Source organism: Pseudorca crassidens, chromosome X, assembly GCF_039906515.1.
Source record: "Pseudorca crassidens isolate mPseCra1 chromosome X, mPseCra1.hap1, whole genome shotgun sequence".
Lineage (NCBI taxonomy): Eukaryota > Metazoa > Chordata > Mammalia > Artiodactyla > Delphinidae > Pseudorca > Pseudorca crassidens.
In genome coordinates this window covers 39,024,052-39,045,922 of record NC_090317.1, presented here as the reverse complement: position 1 = coordinate 39,045,922, position 21,871 = coordinate 39,024,052, and the positions used below count along the sequence as shown (strand labels likewise).

At 41.5% G+C, this 21,871-nt stretch overlaps 1 protein-coding gene across 8 annotated transcripts in view; it reads left to right on the top strand.

The window, feature by feature from the left end:
• The window catches only part of MID2 (midline 2), a 108,693-nt gene that overhangs the window by 69,053 nt on the left and 17,769 nt on the right, over positions 1–21,871 (top strand). For 6 of the 8 annotated variants that reach the window (XM_067724169.1, XM_067724164.1, XM_067724168.1 and 3 more), the window contains 3 exons: positions 12,931–13,053; positions 13,158–13,265; positions 14,646–14,794. In XM_067724169.1, the coding sequence (XP_067580270.1) occupies positions 12,931–13,053; positions 13,158–13,265; positions 14,646–14,794 (380 nt within the window). The remainder of the gene's footprint in view (positions 1–12,930; positions 13,054–13,157; positions 13,266–14,645; positions 14,795–21,871) is intronic. The other 2 variants (XM_067724172.1, XM_067724171.1) reach the window with 1 other exon arrangement.

Here is a 21,871-nt window from a genome sequence, read left to right as displayed (position 1 = left end):
CCCAGCCAAAGATGTGAAATGTAATCAGTGTTTTGTCAGAAATCAGCACTTGATCTCCTTTCTGGCATCAGCCTTCTGCTCTGAATGGAGGGGGAAGGTGATGGTCTGGCTCCTGGTAGGAAGAGAGACCATTTTATCTTCAGATGCAGGGTGAACTCTGTCCACCAGTGTGGAGGTAACTACATTTGGGCATGAGATCTAGATGCTTAGGTGTGGGAAGAAGAATAAGAAAAGGGACATGGTAATCTCAGAGAAAAGCAAATCGTGACCCAGTATGTTCCAGAAAGCAAAAAATATGCAGAAACTGAATAAAAATAAACCAGATGATAAAACAGTGCTTGCTTGTTTGTTCGGCAGAAAACCCTAGAAGATATAGTGGTTTTAGCAATAGTAGTCACAGTCATCACCATCATCAGAGCAGTAGTAGTAAAACAACAACAACAACAACTATTTGACTACCTATTATATATCAGAAAATGTATTAGGTGCTTTATTTCTGTTGCTTAATCTAATAAGCATGTACAAAACCCTATGAGGCTAGATACTAGTATCATCCTAATTTACAGAATAGGAAATTTAGGCTGCTTGCCCAAGACCAGACAGAGCTAGGAGGCTAACCTGAGGCTAACTTCAGGTCTGACTTCAAAGCCCATTCTTTTAACAAATTTCAGTTTGGCTTTTGGTTCAGTAAAGATAAACCCCTACCCCAGGACACCCAGGGATCCTTCCCAGCGAGTGCCCGTGTGTGTGTGTGTGTGTGTGTGTGTGTGTGTGTGTGTGTGTGTGTGTGTGTGTATGTGTGTGTGTGGGCGCGCGCACGCTCTCTCTCAGTCTCTCTCCATCCCCAACCCCATCCCCACCAAGATAGCCTGACCAAGAGCTCTCCTCAGGACCCCTTTATCTCCTTGCGCTTTCCTACATAGAAACTCCTTAGCTCTGGTCTCTGTCCTGGCTCATGAGGCAGTCAGGACCCCTGGAAATACGTTCTCAAGGCATCTTTGTTACCTACTCACAGAACTGGACTTTTTTCTGGGGTCTCCTTTTTCACTGATGCTCTCGTACAGAATTTTTCAGGTCCGTGTCCTGAGGCTCTTTCCTGGTGCTTCTCTGTCTTCTTTCCCTACCCCCCAACTCCTCCACCCTCCGCAGCTTAGAAAGCAATATAGGCTCTTCTTCAGCTCTTTTCACTCTTCCACTTGGGCCCTTGCTCTTTCTAGTGACCATCTTCCTTTTCTGAACATGGATCCAGTGTTTTTTTTCCTTTTGTCATCTGAAGTCCCCTGTCTCATAAAGAATGACTTATTTCTCAGAATTATGGCTTCCCTGACCTTAGCTGTCAGAGTGTGAATTTCCTTGGCTCTCGCAGTAGATTCCTTGTTCTGTATGTATATAGGAAGTATCAGGATACCAAAGCCATCTCCCAGAAACAAAGGTCTTGGGGAGGGATGCTTATGTCAGACTTGAGTACAAAGTAGGGCTAAGTGCTCCCCACGGTCTAGTCTGAGGCTAAAGAAGGCATAATCTTTCATTGGCTCGCCCTGCTCTCTTTCTCTTACATAGTTCTGTGGTTGTGAAAGGTAGTTAAAAGGAGGACTTGGGGAAAAGCCCTAGACTCGGAATCAGGAAACCTGGTTTCTGATACTGGCTCCGCCGCCGCCCACTAGCTGCATGACCTTGGCCAGAGTGGCCAGTGCATCACGTTACACTGCCTGCTTCGCTGTATTAGAATTACCTGATTCTGTTTTGTGTCCTTCATTGGACTATAAGCTTCTTAAAGGCAGTGGCCATGACCACGCCATATTCATTTTGGAAACCGCAATTCCTAACTGGTCTCTCTGACTCATGCTGTCCCCCCTCTAATCCATCTTCCACATTGTTGTGGGAATGATCTTTTTAAAATGCAAAGCCCACATGTCACTCCCCTACCACAAACCCTTCAATGGTTCTCCATCACCATTAAGATAAAGATTTATAAGACCTATCATGATCTGGACCCTACCTACCTCTAGCATGTGCTTTTTACTACCTGCACTTTATAATTTGTTCATTCATTCCACAGATATTTAAGCATATTTCTGCCTTGGGCCGGGCATTGGGAGCACAGTGTGAACATGGCCCCTGCCCTCACAGAACTTCCACTCCTCGCCTTTTCTCCTGGCTGACTACTACTTGTCTTTTAAGACTCAGCTCAGGCATCACCTCCTCCAGGGAGCCATCACACATGCTCTGTACTTCTCTCTCTCTCCTTACCCCGTGTACCTGGAACACCCTATGCATGCTTCTGTCATAGCACTTCTATGTACTGATCTGTCTCCCCACCAGACTGCAAACTCTGAGAGCGGGTACTCTGTCCTATCAACTTTTTTATACCCAGCACATGGCTTGGTACACAATAGGTATTGAGAAAGGATAACTGAATAAACAGTACCCTCTGGTGGCTGACTGTTGTAAGTATAATCTTTTATGCATCATAAGGTGAGTAAAGCACAGCCGATTTTCCAGAGGAGGTAACTTTTTCTTTCTTTTAACATTGGGTGAAGAACCATTTCAGAGTATGTGATCTCCTAGCACCCAGGTTGTTATTCTGATATCTTTCCAAATCTTCCATAATGCAGCAAACAATATGTAAATGATAGAACAAAATTACCATTTCGAGTAATTATGTAAAAAGAAAACGTTAAGGGAAACTTGTCTCATGTAATGAAGAAATGTAATCTAGTATACAGTTTTGCATTTGTCCTTTATTTCAGGGCCAAAATACTCACATTCATTCATTAATTCAACAGATATTTGTTGAGTACCCACAGTGTGCCAGGCATTATTCTAGGTGTAGTGAACAAAACAAAGTCCTTAACTTTAAGAAGCTTACATTTTAGTTGGCGGAGACACACAATAAACAAATATATTTTTATTAGAGGTTATAAGTGTTATGGATAAATATAAACCAGGGTGCGAAGTGGAGTATGAGATGAGATGCCATTTGAGCAAAGGCCTGAAGACGTATTAGTTATAACTTCAGAAAAATACATAAATGTTGGTTCACCAGACCTGCCTAAATCATTGTGGGACATCTAGAGTTTTCTTTCTTTCTTTTTCTTTTAAATTTTGAAATAAGTTTAAGCTCATATAGAAGTTGCTAAAATAAACCTAAGTGTCCATCGACAGATGAATGGATAAAGAAGATGTGGCACATATATACAATGGAATATTACTCAGTCATAAAAAGAAACGAAATTGAGTTATTTGTAGTGAGGTGGATGGACCTAGAGTCTGTCATACAGAGTGAAGTCAGAAAGAGAAAAACAAATACCGTATGCTAACACATATATATATGGAATCTAAAAAAAAAATGGTTCTGATGAACCTAGGGGCAGGACAGGAATAAAGACGCAGACGTAGAGAATGGGCTTGAGAACACGGGGTGGGAGAGGGTAAGCTGGGACAAAGTGAGAGAGTAGCATTGACATATATACACTACCAGATGTAAAATAGATAGCTAGTAGGAAGCAGCCACATAACACAGGGAGATCACCTCAGTGCTTTGTGACCGCCTAGAGGGGTGGGATAGGGAGGGTGGGAGGGAGGGAGATGCAGGAAGGAAGAGATATGGGAACATATGTGTATGTATAACTGATTCACTTTGTTATACAGCAGAAAGTAACACACCATTGTAAAGCAATTGTACTCCGATAAGATATGTTAAAATAAGTAAGTTCCTGTATCAAAAAGGGAACTGTAAAAGATCATTAAAATCTAGCAATTTAAAAATAAAAAAAAATAATTTAAAAAATTAAAGAAAAGAATTTGTTAAAATAATAGAGTTCCAACATACCATTCATCTCCTCTTCCCCAGTGTTAACATCTTTCATAACCATGTAACTATCGCAATTAGGAAATTGTCATTGGTACAATATTCTACTAAGCAAACTACAGACCTCATTCAAATTTCACCAGTTTTTACATGTACTCAAACTTTGGGGGACGGGGGAGTATGTGTATTTCCATGAATTTTATCCCATGTATAGATTCGTGTAATCACCACTATCATCAGAACAATACAGTTTCATCACCCCCAAAAACCTCTGGGGTGCAAACTCTTTGTCGTCACATCTGCCCCCTGGCAACCACTGATCTGTTCTTCATCACTATGTAACTTGTAGAATATTATATAAATGGAATCATACTTTATGTGACATATTATGATTTGCTTATGCCACTCATCATAATGCCTCTGAGATACATTTAAGTTGTGTGTATCAATAGTTTTAAAAAATTTTATTGTTGATGTTCCACAATTTGTTTATTCATGCCTCCACTGAAGAGCATTTCGGTTGTTTCTGGCTAATACAAATAAAGCTGTTATAAACATTCATGCAAGTTTTTTGTGTGTTTAGATATACATGTTCATATTTCTAGGGTAAATACACAAGGGTGAGATCTAGAGAGTTTTATATCTTCAGAGAGGGTTATAAGCAAGTGCTGTGCTTCACAAAACAAGCAGTAGAGTAGGAAGAACACTGGATGGGGAGTTAAAGGATCTTGCTCCAGCCTTGCCCTGCCATTGATCAGTAATATGATTTTTTTTTTTTTTTTTTTTTTTGCGGTACACGGGCCTCTCACTGTTGTGGCCTCTCCCGTTGCGGAGCACAGGCTCCGGACGCGCAGGCTCAGCGGCCATGGCTCACGGACCCAGCCGCTCCACCGCATGTGGGATCCTCCCGGACCGGGGTACGAACCCGCGTCCCCTGCATCGGCAGGCGGACTCTCAACCACTGCGCCACGAGGGAAGCCCTAGGCCTCATATTTCTATCTGTAAAGTGAGGAGCTAGGAATTGATGATTTCTTCAGTCTTTTTAAGATCTGACAGTTCGGTGGTTCTGAAGAGACAGAAAGGAGGTTTCTGCCTCACATAGGATTTATAGCTATATATATAGAATCCCAGGTGCAAACCTAGATTATGCCTCTCCTACTTCTTGCATGTTCTAAACAGCAACCTTGTGTGGAAAGAGAATATGGGGGAGAAAGTAACTAACCCTAAGGCTACCAAGGTTTTGGGGTCTGATCCCTGAGGAGAAGGGACTCCAAAGCCAACAAAGAATTGCCGCATGGCACAGGGCCATTCCTAAGGCATGTACGTGGAGCAAATTGTCCTCTCTGTTGCCAAAACTTTTGTTAGTTAAACTCAGGGTGAAATAAATATGGAATACGTGTATGTGTTGATACACATGTGTGTGCATTATATATTCTAAATGTTACATTATATGCATTTTTATACTATATATTATTTTCAAAATCAGGAGGGAATTACACAAAATGTTTGTAATAGTTAACTCAAAGGAATGTGATTATCTTGAGAGGCAACTCTGAGAGGAAAAGAAGTATGTTTATGAACACATTTTCTCTGTCTCTGTTTCTCCCTCTCTCTCTCTCTCACACGTGTGCGCACGCACGCACACACGCACGCACACACGTATGCACGCTGGTTAAATCACAGACAAGAGCCAGGCTGCCGGAGAGCAAATGCTGGCTCTGCCATTTACTAGTTATATGTATGACCTTTGGGCAAATTACATAACCTCTGCGTTTCTCAGTTTCTTTTGTAAAATGGCAATGATAACAACAGTGCCAACTTCATAGGGTCAGTGGGAGAAGTAAATGAGTTAAAATATATGAAGCAATTAGAACAGCACCTAGCACATCGTAAGCACCCACAAGCTGACAGGAAACGTGTCTGTCAGTCGATGTCCATGTGTCTCGAGGCCTCCCACAGCATGGATCCCTGGGCCCAATACGCTAGGGTTCTTACACTTCAAGAGATGGCCTGGCTGCTACCTCCTCAGCCACACTACTTTTCTAGTGTGTGTGATCCACATCCTAGATGGGAGTGATCCACGCCCATCCCCCACCTACCTCTACCCTGCAACCCCTCATCTACTTCTCTGCCAAGAAATTAAACTTAAGCACTGAGGCAGTAGGTTGCTTAACTATGCCTCAGGAATTCTTCATTTTTTTGTCTCCTAAGCTGCAGTTACTCCAGTACAGGGGACTCAAAATCCTATTAATAGTTTTACATGTCCCTCAGTCTGTTAAGTGACCCCCTCCCTCCCAATCCAATGAAACAGATAAAATTCATAAAAACAGCCCTACATCATTTAGTTATTTTTATGTAAAGCTGGCAGAATCATCTTTGAAATGTTGCAGTGTTTTGCTCTGGAAAATGAAAAAGAAGGTAGTCTCGTCTTCCTCTTCCTGTTATACATTTGAACCTTCCTTATACAAAGGGCTGCGGAGGTGGTGGTGTGTGTGATGGTGTCCTTTAAAGTGTGATCTGGATCAACACCTTAGCTTAGATGCTGCCACAGTAAGTGCAACATCTGTATCATAAACATCATGGTTTCTTTTCCCCCCCCAGCTTTATTGACATATAACATTGTGTTTTAATTGACATATCTCACATATAATTGACATATAATATATAACATTGACATATAACTGACAGAAAACATTGTGTAAGTTTAAGGCGTACAATGCGATGATTTGATATGCTAATATATCACAAGATTACCACAATAAGGTTAATTAATACATTCCTCACCTTACATAGTTACCTGTGTGTGTGTGTGTGGTGAGAATATTTAAGATCCACTCTCATAGCAACTTTCAAGTATACAATATAGTCTTGTTAAGTATAATCAAGGAATCTAAAAAAAAACCTGAACTCATAGAAACAGAGAGAACATTGTGTTTTCTTGACTGCATCGTTACGAGAGTAATGAATTCTTTGCAGCTCAGCAAGGTGACAGAGTTGTTCGTAACAATTCTTGATAATCCGTCAGATGTTCAATTTACCTCTCACTTTTCCTTCTCATCTCCTTTGCACAGAAAGTGGCTGCGTGTAGAATGAAGCCCTCAGCCTCTTTTCTCTGACATTTTGGAGTCTGAGAAGGTGGGGCAGTGGTCACCTGGGTGCTCCTGGGCAAGAATGGGAAGTGAGAAATGTGTTGTGCCCTTCCACTTCTTGGAATACTATGCCTGCTTTTTCTCTCCACCTTGTTCTCAGCTAAGATGGTTAAGGTGTTACTATGGCCTTAAGATCCAGACATTTAATCCAGGTACGTTCAAAGACTCCAAATGACAGTGCAGCTTTCCATAATATATCTGCAGTCTCCGTTTCTAGCCTTATTTCCCTCCCTTGCATCTGTCAGGCTGATCTGCTTTACCCAAACACGTTCTTTGCTTTCCTGCCTGTGTTTTCGCTCATGCTATTTATAGTATTCTCTCTGCCTGGAATTCTCTCCCCATAAACCTCATCCTTCAAGACCAGCTCAGCTACATGAAACCTTCCCTAATCCCCTGATTGTCCTTTTCGACAGGCCAAATTATTTTCCCTTCTCTATGCTCTCCTAGAGCTGTGTTTGTATTCTATTGCTTGTTCTGCTATTCGTTAAATTGTAATTAGCTGAATTCACACTCATCTTTTGCACTAGACTATAAGTGCCTTGAAGGCAGAAACTGAGTCTTTTTCATCATTTTGGTCCCACTCAGGAACCCTTGTATGTGGTGTGGGCACTCAATAAGTGTTTGTTGAAATAAAAACATTTCCAAATGATCTTTAATGCTGGCATTTCAAAATCTCCTAGGGGGAAGGGGAAGATCTATTTGGGCAGAAGGTTTCAGGAAATAATCATTTATTTATTTATTTTACTTTTGGTTGCACTGGGTCTTCGTTGCTTCGTGCGGGCTTTCTCTAGTTGTGGCGAGCCGGGGCTACTCTTTTTTTTTTTTTTTTTTTTTTTTGCTGGGGGCTACTCTTCGTTGCGGTGCACGGGCTTCTCATTGCGGTGGCTTCTCTCGTTGTAGAGCGCGGGCTCTAGGCGCGTGGGCTTCAGTAGCTGTGGCACATGGGCTTCAGTAGTTGTGGCTCATCAGCTCTAGAGCGCAGGCTCAGTAGTTGTGGCGCACCGGCTTAGTTGCTCCGCGGCATGTGGGATCTTCCCGGACCAGGGATTGAACCCGTGTCCCCTGCATAGGCAGGCAGATTCTTAACCACTGCGTCACCAGGGAAGTCCAGGAAATAAACTAAGCTGGCATTGATCTTTTAGAGTGGAGTACACTAAGATGGAGATGCCGAGGAGGAGTTCTATTACCATGTAAATAAATTGCACTTGAGTCTGGGTAGAGGGCTCATCCACTATTTCATACATATTGTTCCACCTGAATATGAAATCTCAGTTCCTCCTGAACTCCAGTGTGGTGCTCTGCAGGACTGATGGACGTGACTGAGCTGAGGGGAAGGTATGAGTGGTGAAGTTTCTCCTGGGGGTGGGCTGGAGGGAAGGCTGATGAACTTAAAACCCAGAGATAAAAGACCTATAGAATGAGTGTGTGGGAGATCTCCCAAGAAACTATGAAATAAGCTCTCTAAAAGAAGGGAAGGGTAAAAGGTTAGTCCATTTACATTTCAATAGGGAACAGGAACAATGACCAACATAACTTTGCAGTCTCTTAAACCTTGGCAACTTGTGGCTTTTGTGAGCCCCTATGTATTGATTTCCTTGTAGTGACCAGCAAGAAAATCCTTCAAATAGGGAATGTGTGTCTTTGTGTCAGAGAAGGATGGAAATTGGGGAAGACTAGGTCTGACTGGGTTTAATCTTTGGGCTGGGAGGTAGGAAAGAACTACAGGAAATAGAGTAGGGTGGGCAGTTGGAAAGAAACAGGAGAGTCAAATTCTTGCTGCCTTTGGGAGGAAAGAAGAGAGCACAGAGCAGAAAAGATCTGGAGCTTAACAGGAAGGCCCATGTTCCCTAGTGCTTAGGCCTTGGAAGACTGGTGCTCAGACTCAGTCTTAAACATCAGAAACTGCCCTTCCTTTACACAAATAGGTTGCCAAGATTACTGTAATGGTATTTTCAGGGAGGATAGATGTTTCCACAGACATAAAGCCATTTAGGCAAACCCACTAATCTAAACCAAAGAACAAACTTCAAATAAAAAGCTTGAGTCTTCCACAAACCACCAACCAACTAACCAATGAACCAACCAACAGATCAACCGACCAAGAATGCCTATCAATATAACCCCAGTTGTTTTCAGCTGACGGTTAATAAGCAAGTGAAATACCTCACTGCATTTTCAAAGAAAACTGCAAACATGGAAAATACCAGGGCTTTCAAGTGCCTTCCAAGCAATTTGAGATGTTTTATTCACATCATGAAGACAGATTTTCCCTGGAGTATTTCCTGTTCAGAAAACACTTAAGGACCCTGCTCTTTTGGGCTGCTTCTTGACATGGAAAGATTTTAATGTCACTGCTTTAACTTTAGTTTGGGATTTTGCCTCTTCAGCCAACTTTCTGCTCTACTAGTTGCATCTGGCTGTTTTATCTTGCCTGATGCAACTGTCCAAACCCCACCCAAGCTCCCTCACTCAACCTACATTTTCTCTACAAAATGCATTTACTATAGTATATTTTCTAATGTTTGCCATTCCTATTTTGATTTTTCACTTTGCTAAATCCATCAGTAAATGTTTCTTATGTGTTTGTTATGTTTAAGGCATTGTGTCTCTTACAATGGGAGAAACAAAGTGTCATAAAACCTTTCCTCAAGGAGCTTGCTGTCTAATTGAAGATTTTCAAGCAAGGGGGTGCGTCTCGTATTTGACCGTTCCTTTCAGTTCCTGTTACCCTCCTCAGCTAGGCCCTGTTCACATCACAATAGCCTCCTAAATTGTCCCCATGCTTACTATTACCCCCAGTCACATTAAGCCCAGTTCATCTTCTTAAAAAATTTAATTATAGTCGTTCTCCCACCATCTTAGCCTCTCCCCCCCTTCCCAAATTTTCAAAGATACCATATTGTCTAAAGAGTAGGGTTCAATCTCATTAGCTTGGCTCAAAATTTCCCTCCTTCTCACCTTTTAAATCTGAGTCCTATCCATCTCCAAGGCTCAATTCAAGTCCCACTTCATTCAAGCGTCTTTCCTCCACTTCCCCACTGAGAGTGATCTTTCCCTTCAATTTCTGTAGATTGTAGCCTTCACCACTCATTGATATTTCACTTATGCTAACTTGACTTGTTTGCTTTATATGTATGAGGCTTTCCCCCATAAAATTGGCCAAGGAACCAATAAGCTGAAGCCCTTATCACCCTTTGTACTATACATTTATTGAGGGCAGGGCCTGAGCATAATGCATTGCACACAAGAGATGATTAATACATGGTTGATGATGAAGATGGTGATGATTTTCCCTGGTTTCAGGGTGTAGGGTGGATTACGGGGGGCGGTTACAAAGGAAAGATTCTAGAGGCAGGGGGATGAATTAATGAGGCTTTTACAATAATAGTCCAAAAAGATGATAAGGGCTTCAATTTATTGTTTCCTTGGCCCAGAGCCTCATTGTATTACGAGAAGAACTTTAGTGAGATTGAAAAGAAAAGGAGGGTAGGACTCTGGCAGGACTGCTGTGAATTTATGTGGGGGATGAGGGAGAAGTAGGTAACTGAACCTGAGCAAGTGCAATAATGATAGTAGAAATAACCAAAAAGAGGAAATCAGAGGTGGAAGCTGGATTTAGAGGGAAAGTGATGAGTTTGTTTTTAGAGGTACTGAGTTTAGGGTAACTTGAGTAACCAAGTGGACATGTCTGGCAAGCAGTGAGATACTGCCCCCCGTTCAATTCAATGCAACATATATTTACTGAACACAGACCACATGTCAGTCACTGTGCTGGAGATATCATCAAATACGACACAGCCCCTGGCCTCCAGAACTCACGTTTGATCAGGGAAGACAAACTAATAAATTCCTGTAACGTAGTAAATGGTATAATAGAATTATATATAAAGTACTATGGGAATATAAATAGGGAACCAACTGTATCCAAGCAGATGAGAAAAAGTTTCAGAAGTGACGATCTTTGAGCTGGGCTTGGAAAGATAAGTAGAACTTTGTTCAACAAACAAATAATGAAGTGACTTTCCAAGTGAAAGGAGAGTCTTGAGCAAAGGCACAAGACATGGTTGTGCATGGCCTTCTAGGGGAACAACAGGTAGTCTGAAAAGACTAAACAGAATGGGATGACAAAATAAAGATGGATGGTGCAGAAGAGGTAATGATAGTCAGGAACTGAAGACAGGATTCTGTTACACTACGCTGGAGAGGCAGTTTAGTGTGATGGTTAAAGGTGTGGACTCTTAAAGTCAGACTCCCTGGGTTCACATCCCATCTCTGCCACTTACTAGGCGTGTGGCCTTGAGCAAGTCACTTAGTCTCTCTGTGCTCAGGTTTCCTCATCTGTAAAATGGGGCTAATGGTACGTCCTTCATACGGTTGTTTTGATGATTGAGAGAGCTAGTATATAAACTGATTAGGGCAATGCCTGGCATGTAGTGAGTGTTATGTCAAGGTTAGTCCAAGGGCTGAATTATAAGAAACAAGGCACCATACCACTGTGTACTATACCATCAGCAGCCTCAAGAGGAAACTATAAATGGGAACTAAGTCTCCAAATAGTCTAAGCACAGATCCAGGGAGCACTAGATGAATCTCTTATTCTCACATGAGTGGGAGTTCTTTGAGAGGGTGATATTATCTGCTTTGGAAAGGTAGATCCAATTTAGGGAGAGAGTGAGGAGTCTGAGAAGACAAACTAGAATGGCCTGCGTGGGACTGTTCATTCAGGACAAATGGAAGCTCTCATTGTGGCATTTGCCCCTTGGAAAGTGGAAATAAAACAACAAGGTTGAAATTCGGCAAGCATATTTTATTTCAGTTAGGTAAGAAACAGAAAATTGGCCAGCAGGGACCTTAGAGGGTGAGAGAGGAGGCAGCAGGGTCCAGCGACAGGTATTTTGCTGGGCTTGGGCGTATGTAAAGGAGCCCTTTGAAGAGGGCTAGCAATTGGAAATGCAGCCCTACCTTGCTAATGAAGCACATCTGGCCACTTGAGTTTTGGTGCTCTCAAGTAACCCATTGTCTATTCCTCGGCTTTTTAGAGCTCTACTCGAGTGATCCTTGAATAGACTCTTGGAATGATTGTGCTTCCCTGTGTGACTGCTGCTGAAATGGAACTGAACCTTGTCCGCCCACCTCGCCAGCCAAGGGGTTTCCCTTGACACGTCTTGGTTTGAATACTGGTCTCACCACGTCCCAGCTGTGCAATCTTGAGCAAGTTGCTGAAATTCTCTTAGCCTCAGTTTTCACATCTGTGAAATGGAAATAAGAATAGCTCCTATATTATAAAGTGGTTCTAATAATTATATGAAATAATTTATCTATCAATATAAAGTAATTGACACATTAAATGCTTAAAAGATGTAAGTTCCTTTCCCCCTTCCTTTCCTTTTACACTTAGGCAGCCCAAAGTTCCTCTGCCCTCATTTTAGCCCAGCTGGGGACTTCACATCATCTAATGTCAACAGTAATAGAGATGGGCAGAAGGACAAGTCAGTACATGGGAAGACAATGAAGAATGGTGGCTTTTTTTTCACCCCCTACCCTGACTTGGCAGTAAAGATATTTTGATATAGCCAGCATCCCCAAGTAGGAAAGGTATTCAGATACTGGACAGCCAAAGTGAGAAATATCTACTAAGACATGATGACTACTATGTGAAAATATATCTACACAATCATATATTTAATGTGAAGATACAGCTATGCATTCATATATTTTAAAATGGAAACATTTTCTATATTTTAGAAAGGAACAAGGAAAACTGAAAACACTTTTGTTAGGATGATACAAATATGTTGTTGTAATGTTATCTTAATATTCTTGTGCCTGTGGAGAGGGAGCCTCTTTCCCTGATGTACTTAAATCTCCTTACCCTCTTTCCAAAAGAACAGTAGGAGGACAGGGTGCTGGAGTAAAGGGAATTTCACAGTGGGAATAATATGCCCCCATCTCATCTGTCCTTCTGCCCAGCCTCCATTAACCATCATGATCTACCAGAGGCCGGAGAGCTTCCTATCTGTGGTGCTTCAATGCCCTTGCATCATTAATATCATCATCTCTACCCTTCTTCTAGGAGTGGATCTTATGAGGGAGGTATGGAAGAAGTTATGCATGTTTAGCTATCAGTCCGAACCTTTGAGAGCCCGCAGTGGACAAAGGCAGAAATCACTGTGTAACACTCTGGACTTTCTTGGCAGGTGAATACTGCTATGCATGAGGCAAAACTTATGGAAGAATGTGACGAATTGGTAGAGATCATCCAGCAGAGGAAGCAAATGATTGCTGTCAAAATCAAAGAGACAAAGGTAAAGCACAGCAGTTCAGTGAGGCCAAGGCCGAGTTGACTTTACAAATGTCCAAGCTTCAAACCGATGGTTCCAGTTTGAACTTGGATCATGAAAGCAAGAAGAAATGAGGTTTTAGGGAGATGGGCAAAGAAGCAGCAATATTTTGGCCTAGTGCTATGAATTCAGTCAAAATGATGGCAGTTCTGGGGTGTTGGAAACGTTCTATATCATGACCTGGTTGGTAGTTACATGGGCGTGTGTATATGCAAAAAATCATGGAGTTGTACACTTCAGATTTAGGTGCTTTACTGTGTGTATGGTATAAGTCAATACAAAAAGAAAACAAAGTAATGGTAGAAATGTGGACCAGAATTACAGAAGGATCATGACTGCCATTGTAAGGACTTTGGGCTTAATCTGAAAGGCATTAGGAAATCATCCTAGTTTCTTAGGAAGGGAGAAGACTGATAGATACGGCAGAAGTGTGCAGTGTAGATCAGAATGGGATGATACTGAAGTCAGGCAAGCATGTTATGAGGCTTATGGAATGATTCTTGGCATGAGTTGATGAAGGCCTAACCAGGGAAGTGGTAGCACAAATGGAAGGGAAGAGCGTAGCAGGCATTGCTAGCAAGGAAATGATGGGAATCATCGACTGATTAGATATAAAAGATGAAGGAGAGAGAGAGAAGACTTCCAGGCTTTTAGCATGGGAACTGAAGAATCGTGGTCAAGAAGCTCAGGTGTGAGCCTCTATGCAGCTCTATGGTTTTACGCTTGCTGGTCTGCTGGTCAGTATAGTGATTGTGAGCTCATGCTGTGTGTACAGTGTGAGAAGTTATGAGAGCCTGGAGTGATAGCCATTACTTTGTGCCGTGCTGGGTGGTTCCAACTAACACAGGAACTGAAGTGTCCGAGAACACAGATCTGTGAACACATAGGTATGCTTAAAGGTGCTTAGAGAAATATATACATAGAAATGTAGATATGCATAAAGAAAAAGGAGGTGCTTTTTATTAAACATGTATGTGACAATAAAGTGTCAACAATGGTGATCTCCGGGTGGTAGGGTTTCTTTTTATTCTCTAAATTTTCTGTAATGACCACACATTGCTTTTATAATAAAAATAATTAATGTGATCAATAAAAAGAGGAGGTAGGTAACTTGGAGTATATGACTGTGTTGCAGGGTAAGTAAGCGGGCCGTAGGTGGTAGGAGGGGTTGACAAAACACACATGGTGGGTAGGGTGACAAGGTGAGTGCTTAGTACAGGGACCATGGGATGTTAATAGGTCTTATTTTTAGAATCACTGCAGCAGATCTCCTTCATGTTGTTTTATCATTTTTAATTAACCACTGGATGTGTTATCTTATTTTTCTTTTGCTAATTCTTTAAGGTTATGAAACTGAGAAAGTTGGCACAGCAGGTTGCTAATTGCCGCCAGTGTCTCGAACGCTCAACGGTCCTCATCAACCAAGCTGAGCATATCCTGAAAGAAAATGACCAGGCGCGGTTTCTCCAGTCTGCAAAAAATATTGCTGAGAGGTGAGTTCCTTATGTTCTTGCAGCAGTGCTTCCTCTTATGAAAAGGGGCCAGCTTAAAGTCACTTAATTCTGTTCAGGCGTGTATCAATACGTAGCCGCTACCACCTGAAGATTTTACCAGCTGGCTAGTTACTAAGCCTCAGTGTGGTACATTGCCCTGTGGATTTCTGGCACCCGTCTTTCTATCTCTGTAGCCTACTGGTTCTTCTAATGCACAGCCAACCATGTGCCCTAGTGATGCCATGGCTCTCTGCTGCCCACTCAGGGCTGGAGCTTTCTATGTTGGTGTTGGCATAGGAGCAGAGAAACTTCTGGCCACATAGATAGGTGGATGCCCTTCTAGTCTAGACTATAGCACTAGACTCCCTAGATTTGAATCCTGCCTCTGACCCTAAACTAGTTGGTCGCTCTTAGGGAAGTCATATAACCTCTCTGAGCTTCATTCTCATTCTCTCATTTGCAAAATGGGAATGATAATAGTGTCTATCTCATAAAGTTTTTGTGAGGGTTAAATGAGTTAGTACTTATAAAGGCTCAGAATAATGCCCAACACAAAGTAAATGCTCAATACTATTATTATTGGAGAGCAGAAATTGGGGATGAGAGGAGATTGTTACTTCTTGCAGTGTAACTATTAGCAACATTTGACTATTTAATTAGGTACAAGTATTATGTTAATATAAATAACTTTCAAATGTTTAAGAAGAGTAAATTAGAGGCGAAGAAATGAAAATTCTTTCAAGAAGTTTGCTATGAAGAGAAGGAGAGAGATATGGCGGTAGCTAGAATGACTATGCGGTAGAGGAAAGTTGTGGGTATTATTTTTTTAGATAGGAGAGATGTGAGTGAGTTTAAAAGTGAATGTAGGTCAGACTTCTCTGATGGTGCAGTGATTAAGAATCTGCCTGCCAATGCAGGGGACAAGGGTTCGATCCCTAGTCCCAGGAAGATCCCACATGCTGTGGAGCAACTAAGCCCACGTGCCACAACTACTGAGCTTGTGCGCCACAGCTACTGAAGACCACACGCCTAGAGCCAGTGCTCCACAACAAGAGAAGCCACTGCAATGAGAAGCCTGCGCACTGCAACGAAGAGTAGTCCCTGCACACCACAACTAGAGAAAGCCTGCGCAGCAACGGAGACCCAGCACAGCCAAAAATAAATTAATTAATTAAAAAAAAGTGGATACAGGTCAGCTAGAGATGGGGCAAAACTGAAGCTATGGAAAAAAGAAGGTATGTGGCCAAAGCACAAATGAAGGGACATCTCTTCCATTTAACCAGAAGGAAGACGGAAGTAATGGATGTGGATGTCAGTATGCCCAGCAGTTTGGTATGAGAAATTGAGGAATTTATCGTTTCATACCTACCCCTCTCTTTGTAAAGTAGGAGGCAAAGTCATTTGCTGAGCATGAGCAGGAAGGTAGCAGGGTTCTCTAGCTTTTTGAACATATGGAATACAGTTATAATAATTGCTTTAATGTCTAATTCTAATATCTGGGTCAGTTTCAACTAGTTGCTTTTTTCTCCTTATTATGCGCTTTATTTTCTTGCTTCTTTGCATGTCTGGTTATTTCTTATTGGATGTCAGACAATGTGAATTTTATCTTATTGGGCACTATATATTTTTGTATTCCTATAAATATTCCTAAACTTTGTTCTGGGACACGGTTAAGTTACTTGAAAATAGCTTGTTCCTTTCAGGTCTTGCTTTTAAGATTTGTTAGATGTGATCAAAGCAGTGTTTAGTCCAGGGGAAATTTTTCCCCACTACTGAGGCAAAACCCTTCTGAGTACGCTACCAGGTCCCCCATGAATCATGAGATTTTCTGGTCTGGCTGGTGGGAACATACACTATTCCTGGCCCTGTGTGAGCATTAGGGTTTGTTCCCTCTGATCTTTTTGGGTGACTCTTTCTCTAGCATTGGGCAGTTTCCTTATATGCATGTGTTAATCAGTATTTTATTGAACACTAGAGGCAAACCCTCTGAAGGTCCCAGAATTCTCTCTGTGCAGCTTTCTCCTCTCTAGTACTCTGCCCTGTGAACTCCAACCAACTTAGTCTCCTTGGATTCACAGCAGTGTGTTCTTAATTAGGGACTCCATCGGGCTCCACCTGATTCCCCCTTCATGTACCATTTTATTCCCTTAATTTTTGCTGGAACAAATTTTCCCACAGCTTCCTAAGAAAGAGTACAAGGTAAATAAAATTTTGAGAATTTTTTGTTTAAATAATATTTTAAATTTATTTTCTAATTTGATAGGTTGGAAATAAATTTTCCTTATAATTTTGAAGGCATGGCTCTATTGTCTCCTAACTTCCACTGCTATTTTGATTCCTGATCTTTTGAATGTGACCTATATTTTAAAATCTGAAGCTTTGAAGGTCTTATCTTTAATCTACTTTTTTCTGAAATTTCACCAAGATATGCCTTGGTGTGGGTCTTTTATTATTAATTTTTGTTGGGCACTAAGTGAGTCTTTCCAATCTAAAGACTACTGACTTTTAGTTCTGGGAAACTGTCTTTTATTATTTGCTAAGGACTTCCTCCCCTTCTCTCTTCTCTCTTTCTGGGACTCTAATTAGCCAGATTTTGGACACCCTTGATTTTCCCTCTAATTTTAAAAAATCTTTTATCTCGCACTTTCCATGACTTTATCTTCTTGATCTAAGATGTTTCCTTAATTTTTCATCCAATCCTTCTATTAAAATTTTAATTTAAGTATTTATATTTTTATTTATAAGAGCTCTTTCTTGATCTTTGCTTCTTTTTTAGCACTCCGTCCTTGCTTTATGAATACAAACTATTTATCTTCCTGATGATATTAAGGATCACTAAAAAAGTTTTCTTCTAAACTGCATTGTGTTGGTTTCCTCCACGTTCCTTTTCTCTGTTAGTTTCTGTCTTTCCCTAAATGTTTGGGGAGCTTTTCACTGCCTGTTTGAATTTAAGACTAAAAAGTGACTGGAAGATCTGAGGGGGTGGGAACAGTTTGTTGCTTGGTGAACTTTGCTATAGGATTATAAGGCGGAATGCTAGATTTTTAAAAAATTTATTTATTTTTATTTTTGACTGCGTTGGGTCTTCGTTGCTGCGCGCGGGCTTTCTCTAGTTGAGGCGAGCGGGGGCTACTCTTCGTTGCGGTGCCCGTGTTTCTCATTGCGGTGGCTTCTCTTGTTGCAGAGCACGGGCTCTAGGTGCGCGGGCTTCAGTAACTGTGGCACGCAGGCTCAGTAGTTGTGGCTCACGGGCTCTAGAGCGCAGGCTCAGTAGTTGTGGCCACGGGCTTAGTTGCTCTGCGGCATGTGGGATCTTCCTGGACCAGAGATGGAACCCGTGTCTCCTGCATTGGCCGGAGGATTCTCAACCACTGCACCACCAGGGAAGTCCGGAATGCCAGATTTTTATTGAGTGGACTCATCTGTAGGTGTTTTCTCTTGGGTCAGTTACCCGTGGAAGGAATCCACCAATCTCCTGCTTCTGGAGGGGGATGAAGGGTACAAGTCTGGCTGCCATTATTCTAGGAGCCAAGCAGGGAAAGGGTTTTAAGACTGCTTTTAGTATGGCGTCAAGATGAGAGAGGGGTGGTCTGTGGTTGAGTGGATCTGGTGGTCTTGCTGTTCCTCATGCAAACTTTCAACTGTCTGTGGCAATAAATCAGCTTCATGTTTTTGGCTTCCCAATTCAGCTTTCTCTGCTCTGTTGTTGGTTACCACTCATCCATCCCTTTCTAATTTCCAGACATTTGTTGACAATATCTTACTTGCATCTCTTTTTCCATTCTCTTTGTCTTTGTGGGTTTATGATTTTTTTTTCTTTGTCATTTCAGTGGGATTTCATGAGAGCAGAGATAAAACATATATTTAAACCACTGTATGTAATCATGTCCACTCACTCTTCAACTCTCTGAAATGTCTTGTGCCACTACCACACTATTGAAAGTATTCTTTCCAAGATCACCAAATGAATACCTTGGTGCTAAATTGTAATCGACATTCCTTTGTTTTATCTTACTGTTTCATCTTACTTGGTCTCTCAGTAGCATTTGTCCCTACTGACCATTGTTACTTGAAATTTCTCTGCCCTTAACTTGAGAAAGCTCCTGGTTTTCTTCCTGCCTGTCTGGTTTCATTTGCCTTTGTGAGCAACTATTCCTTGACCTATTCCTTTATGCTGTTGTTCTTTGTGATTCTGTCTTAAGCTATTCTCTTTTCACAGTACACATTCTCCCTCTTGCAGACTTGTATCACCTAGGGCTTCGGTTACCATCTAGCTGTCGATGATTCCCAACTCTGTATATCTAAATCTTCTTTTCATGGGCTCATGTATAGCCTATGTGGTAGGAAGAATAGATGGCTAACTATGTGGTATGGCTTGAGAATCATCTATGCAACCTAAATATCTTTCTCCCTGGTCTCTCATAGGGTCTGAAATTCTCTCCCACAATTATTCATTGTAATGTATTAAGAACCAAGACTTCAGTTAAAATGAAATTTTAACTGGGAGAGTTATTCCTTCCCCCTTACAAATGGCACTTATTATATATTATCCCTAATAGAGATCAGAGCCTTGAGAGATAGCTAATGTTGTGTTTTGCTTAAATACAGAAACACAGACACACACACAGACACAAACACTTACGTATATGTCAATGTCATCTTTATCTCATCCTTAACCTTCCAGCCACTGTTAACATTTGGGAGTGTGTGTGTGTGTGTGTGTATATATATATATATATATATATATATATATATTTATATATACCTCACAAACATAAGGTCATGTCGTATATACTGCATTTTACCCTATGTTTGAAACGTAACATATCACGAACTTTCCCCTGGCATTGGATATTTTTTTATAACCTGATTTCCAGTGACCTTATAGTGTTTCATCTTTTGATGTATGACACATTACTTAGCTCAGTCCCCATTGTTAGACAACTAGGTTACATACAGTGTGTTGAGTGCTCTTATAGTTGTTATCTTTGCATATGTCTTAGTTACTTCTTTAGTAAAAAATTTATGAAGTACTTAGTGAACGGGACGTCTTGTTTGCAAGTGGGAACCTCTGTGTAGCGTGTGATGAAAAAACATATTTTAAAATGGCTGATGTTGAGAAGGGCAAGAATATTTTTTAAAAGGTCAACCCAAGGGCTTCCCTGGTGGCGCAGTGGTTGAGAGTCCACCTGCCGATGCAGGGGACACGGGTTCATGCCCCGGTCTGGGAAGATCCCACATGTCGCGGAGCGGCTAGGCCCGTGAGCCATGGCCGCTGAGCCTGCGTGTCCGGGGCCTGTGCTCTGCAACGGGAGAGGCCACAACAGTGAGAGGCCTGAGTACCGAAAAAAAAAAAAAAAGCTACTAGTGAGTAATATTTGGCCACTGCCTTATTTACTACAAAACAGAAATAGCTCATGACTTTTTTATGTGTACCATATTTAAATTGATCTCATACACCAGAATTCAGATCATGAATGGCTGATAGGATATTTCTGTTGGATAGTCATGACTTAAATAAGATTGGCTTGTGGATAAATGAGTATGACCAGCTTTATGAATTTTGATAGTAATTCCAGTTCAGCAAGTACCATCACTATTTTCCCCTTCTACAGATATGATTGGGGGACTTCCCTGGTGGCACAGTGGTTAAGAATCCACCTGCCAATGCAGGGGACAAGGGTTCGATCCCTGGTCCGGGAAGATCCCACATGCCGCGGAGCAACTAAGCCCATGCGCCACAACTACTGAGCCTGCACTGTAGAGCCCGTGAGCCACAACTACTGAAGCCCACATGCCTAGAGCCCGTGCTCCGCAACAAGGGAAGCCACCACAACGAGAAGCCTGCGCAGTGAAATGAAGAGTAGACCCCGCTCACCACAACTAGAGAGAAAGCCCTCGTACAGCAACGAAGACCCAACGCAAAAATAAATAAATTTATTTTAAAAAAGATATGATTGGACTTGATTAATAATGTTCAACTTTGCACAGAGGTGGTGAATGCCATCTCAAAACCTATAGGAGACTGTGTTTATATTTAGGTTTATATAACTGGTGGTATTAATATATTTAAATACTGAGAAGATCCCTTCACTGTCTCATTGAACAGAGTAAGGCTCACCTGTGCTTCAGGGTGTGTTCATTAGCCTGTTAAGGCGAGGACTAACAATAAGCTGGCAATGTCCACTTTCTCTTTTTGGTCTTAACTGTGCCAATTTAATCAAAATTCTCTGTATCTAAAATGTTGCCTTTTACTTAATGAAAGGCATTTTAGTCTGGTTTAGGTATAATGCCAAATAAAGAGTATTTAATACTTCTCACATTTTTTTAAAATAAATTTATTTATTTATTTTTGGCTGTGTTGGGTCTTCGTTTCTGTGCGAGGGCTTTCTCCAATTGCGGCGAGCGGGGGCCACTCTTCATCACGGTGCGCGGGCCTCTCACTGTCGCGGCCTCTCTTGTTGAAGAGCACAGGCTCCAGATGCGCAGGCTCAGTAGTTGTGGCTCACGGGCCTAGTTGCTCCGCGGCATGTGGGATCTTCCCAGACCAGGACTCGAACCCGTGTCCCCTGCATTGGCAGGCAGATTCTCAACCACTGCGCCACCAGGGAAGCCCACTTCTCACATTTTTATAGATAATCTATAAGGTCGGATGTTTTTAAAATTCAGCATGACAAGATACAGTAGCAAATTTTGCTGGGGAATTCTTCACTAAGTCAGACCAAGTTATAATTCAGGATTGTCTTTTAAACAGCTATCCAAAAACACATACAACTGTAGAACTACTGTATATGTGTGATTGGTAATGGTGCTTTTCCCAACTCATTAGAAGGATTAAAATAGAGGAGATATACCATCAGCACAAATTTTGTACATTATGTGATCATAAGGCTTAAGAATTAAAACCAAAATCACAGATCAAAAACATTTTATGAAGTAGAACTGTGATGTCAGAGAATATTTACATTTTAAGCTATTTTGATATGTAATGCTAAATTTGGCCTCCAAAATTTGAATCGTTTTCAGTCCTAATAAAAACATGTAGGCATTATTTAATATAGACATAAAAAGCTCCTA